The sequence below is a fragment of the Lolium rigidum genome, chromosome 2 (genome assembly GCF_022539505.1).
Source record: "Lolium rigidum isolate FL_2022 chromosome 2, APGP_CSIRO_Lrig_0.1, whole genome shotgun sequence".
Lineage (NCBI taxonomy): Eukaryota > Viridiplantae > Streptophyta > Magnoliopsida > Poales > Poaceae > Lolium > Lolium rigidum.
In genome coordinates this window covers 144040691-144043859 of record NC_061509.1, presented here as the reverse complement: position 1 = coordinate 144043859, position 3169 = coordinate 144040691, and the positions used below count along the sequence as shown (strand labels likewise).

Sequence of the window (3169 nt, the reverse complement as noted above, 5' to 3'; positions counted from 1 at the left end):
TTTCGCGACGAATGCTATAAGTAGGCGGAAGGGCAAGGTTGGAGGGCTGACGAGGGGCCCCACACCATAGGGCGGCGCGGCCCCACCCTTGGCCGCGCGGCCCTGTGGTCTGGGCGCCTCGTCGCCCCACTTCGTATCCCTTTCAGTCTTCTGGAAGCTTCGTGAAAAAATAAGACCCTGTGCGTTGATTTCGTCCAATTCCGAGAATATTTCTTTTGTAGGATTTCTGAAACCAAAAACAGCAGAAAACAACGAATCGGCTCTTCGGCATCTCGTCAATAGGTTAGTGCCGGAAAATGCATAATAATGACATAAAGTGTGTATAAAACATGTAAGTATCATCATAAAAGTAGCATGGAACATAAGAAATTATAGATACGTTTGAGACGTATCAGCGGGCACGGGTGAGCTCGAGCAGTGGCGGCCATGGGCAGGCGCAGCAACCACTAGAAAATTGCAGAAACCCCTAGAATTTATGCCTATATAATATTTATCTCCCTAGACCGTGGCCTTCTTCCCCACGTGACCACTAGCATTGGGACCCGTTGTCAGAAATCTTGTTAACACGGCTAAATTGGCGAATCAATGCACATTGGAATGAATTCACTCAATTCATTTGGAATTTTGCAATTTCGACGAATAGTGGTGGTCTTTTCAACTTGTCGATGTAATGTGGTGGCTTTTTAGATTTACTCTAGGTAAACCCGAAAAGAAAACGTCTTTGAAAAGGAATTGGAATTGCAGCATGCGGAATGGCTGAAAAGAAAGACCTATAGGGGGAAGGATCCTCCGTCGATCTAACCTGCTGCTGTTGAACACTGGCATGGCCCCTAGCTGAATATGTGTTGAAGCTGAAAATTCCTAGTCGTCACCGCAGCCAAAGACAATGCCAGTCCAGGAACCAGGAACCGGACGGAGACGAGCGAAAATGTCACGCGGGTCGTCGTCCAACACATGCGTGCGGTCCATGCCCACCTTCCCTTCAATCGCTGCCTATATAAGCCATAGCCGCCCGCCCGTCCCCTTGCACCGCTCAAATCTTGCCAACCATTCTTTCGCCTCGGCGCCGGAGACAGCGGGAGGCGCCACGGTGCCATCCAGCAGTTAACCAGAGCGCGGGGCGGCGCAGCTTGCTCCTCTGTTTCGCAGAGCCCATGTCGTCCTGCTCCGACGCTGCCACGGCGGCGTGCCGAGATGGCCTCACCTCCTCCTTGCTCTCCAAGGAGGAGCTTGTCCTACTCGTATCCGTGGCGGAGGAGCAGCAGCCGCCAGTGCTCACGTGCAAGCCGCCGGGCCGCCTTGCCAAGGCGGCCAAGGAAACCTGGTCTCTGTCTTTGTCCGTCACGTTTCCCACGGTCCCGTCCATGTCGGCCGCCTCGGCGCGGGAGGAGGCGCGGTCCATACTGGGGCTGGCGGCGCCGATGATCCTCACCGGCCTGCTGCTCTACCTCCGGTCCATGATCTCCATGCTCTTCCTCGGCCGCCTCGGGGGCCTGGCGCTCGCCGGCGGCTCCCTCGCCATCGGCTTCGCCAACATCACCGGCTACTCCGTACTCTCCGGCCTCGCCATGGGCATGGAGCCCATCTGCGGGCAGGCCTTCGGGGCGGGCCACCACCAGCTCCTCGGCGTCACCATGCAGCGCACCGTGCTGCTGCTCCTCGCGGCCGCCGTCCCCATCGCCGGGCTGTGGACGCACATGCGGCCGCTGCTGCTGCTCTGCGGCCAGGACGTTGGCATCGCGGCGGTCGCCGAGACCTACATTCTGGCCTCCCTCCCGGACCTCCTCCTCCAGGCGCTCCTTCACCCCATCCGCATCTACCTCCGAACGCAGTCCATCAACCTGCCGCTCACCGTCTGCGCCGCGCTCGCCATCGCGCTCCACCTGCCCACCAACTACCTGCTCGTCTCCGTCCTCGGCTACGGCGTCAGAGGGGTCGCGTTCGCCTCCGTGCTGGCCAACCTCAACTTCCTCCTCCTCCTCCTCGGCTACATCCTGCTCAACGGCGTGCACAGGCGCACCGGCAGCTTCTTCGCGCTCTCGGCCGACAGCTTCCGTTGCTGGGGTGAGCTCGTCCGCTTGGCGCTGCCAAGCTGCGTCAGCGTCTGCCTCGAGTGGTGGTGGTACGAGATCATGATCCTCCTCTGCGGCCTCCTCGCCGACCCGCAGGCCACCGTCGCGTCCATGGGCATCCTCATCCAGACCACCTCGCTCATCTACATCTTCCCTTCCTCGCTCGGCTTCGGCGTCTCCACCCGCGTCAGCAACGAGCTCGGCGCCGACCGCCCCGACCGCGCGGGCCGCGCTGCCACCGTGGGCCTCGCGCTCGGCTTCGCCTTCGGCGCCGCCGCGTCCGCGTTCGCGTTCCTCGTGAGGGGCTCCTGGTCCGCCATGTTCACGGCGGACCCGGCGATCGCCGCGCTCACCGCGTCCGTGCTGCCCATCCTCGGCGCCTGCGAGCTCGGCAACTGCCCGCAGACGGCCGGGTGCGGCGTGCTGCGTGGGAGCGCGCGGCCCAAGGACGCCGCCAGCATCAACCTCCGCTCCTTCTACCTCGTCGGCACGCCCGTCGCGCTCGTCCTCGCCTTTTGGTACCACTACGACTTCAAGGGCCTCTGGCTAGGCCTCCTCGCAGCTCAGCTCACCTGCATGGTGCGGATGCTGCTGGTGATCGGCCGGACGGATTGGGCCACGGAGGCCAAGCGCGCGCAGCAGCTCACTGGAGCAGGCGTGGTCACCACGGCGGTGCTGGACGCCAAACCGAGCATTGTGATCGACGTCGTCATCGAGCAACCAAACGATCGGTGCTGACCGAGATTCGGGCCACTCTTCTTTTATCCCCTTCATTTTTTTGGCGGGAGAGGTACCAGAGACTAACAGAGTGACAATTTTGTTACCGATTGGTAATCTGTAAATATTATTTTTTAACTATTGTCATCGATTCATGACAGAAGCTGATCAGCGGATTCGCTCCGAATATCCAAATTTTTTTTTCTCACTCCAAAACTGATCAACTCACGCAGTAATTTCCTTCCGCAGCAAGCCCTTATCAATGCCAAACTTGTTCTTGATGATAATTAATAGATCGCGGTACTTTTTACGGGAAAAATTAGGTATTGTTGGCTAGTATTTGCTGTTGCAGATCCTGTGGCTTTTTTTCGAAACACATT

At 58.9% G+C, this 3169-nt stretch overlaps 1 protein-coding gene across 1 annotated transcript; it reads left to right on the top strand.

Moving 5' to 3' along the window:
• The first annotated feature begins 1154 nt into the window (after positions 1-1154).
• On the top strand, positions 1155-2957 carry LOC124687394 (protein DETOXIFICATION 49-like). Its single transcript, XM_047221179.1, has one exon. It carries the CDS (start codon positions 1155-1157, stop codon positions 2808-2810), a length of 1656 nt encoding a protein of 551 aa, XP_047077135.1. The 3' UTR covers positions 2811-2957.
• Positions 2958-3169: the final 212 nt, after the last annotated feature.

What these genes read in the sequence shown, in the direction of transcription:
- LOC124687394 (XM_047221179.1), top strand. Translation starts at nt 1,155, where the DNA reads ATGTCGTCCTGCTCCGACGCTGCCACGGCGGCGTGCCGAGATGGCCTC.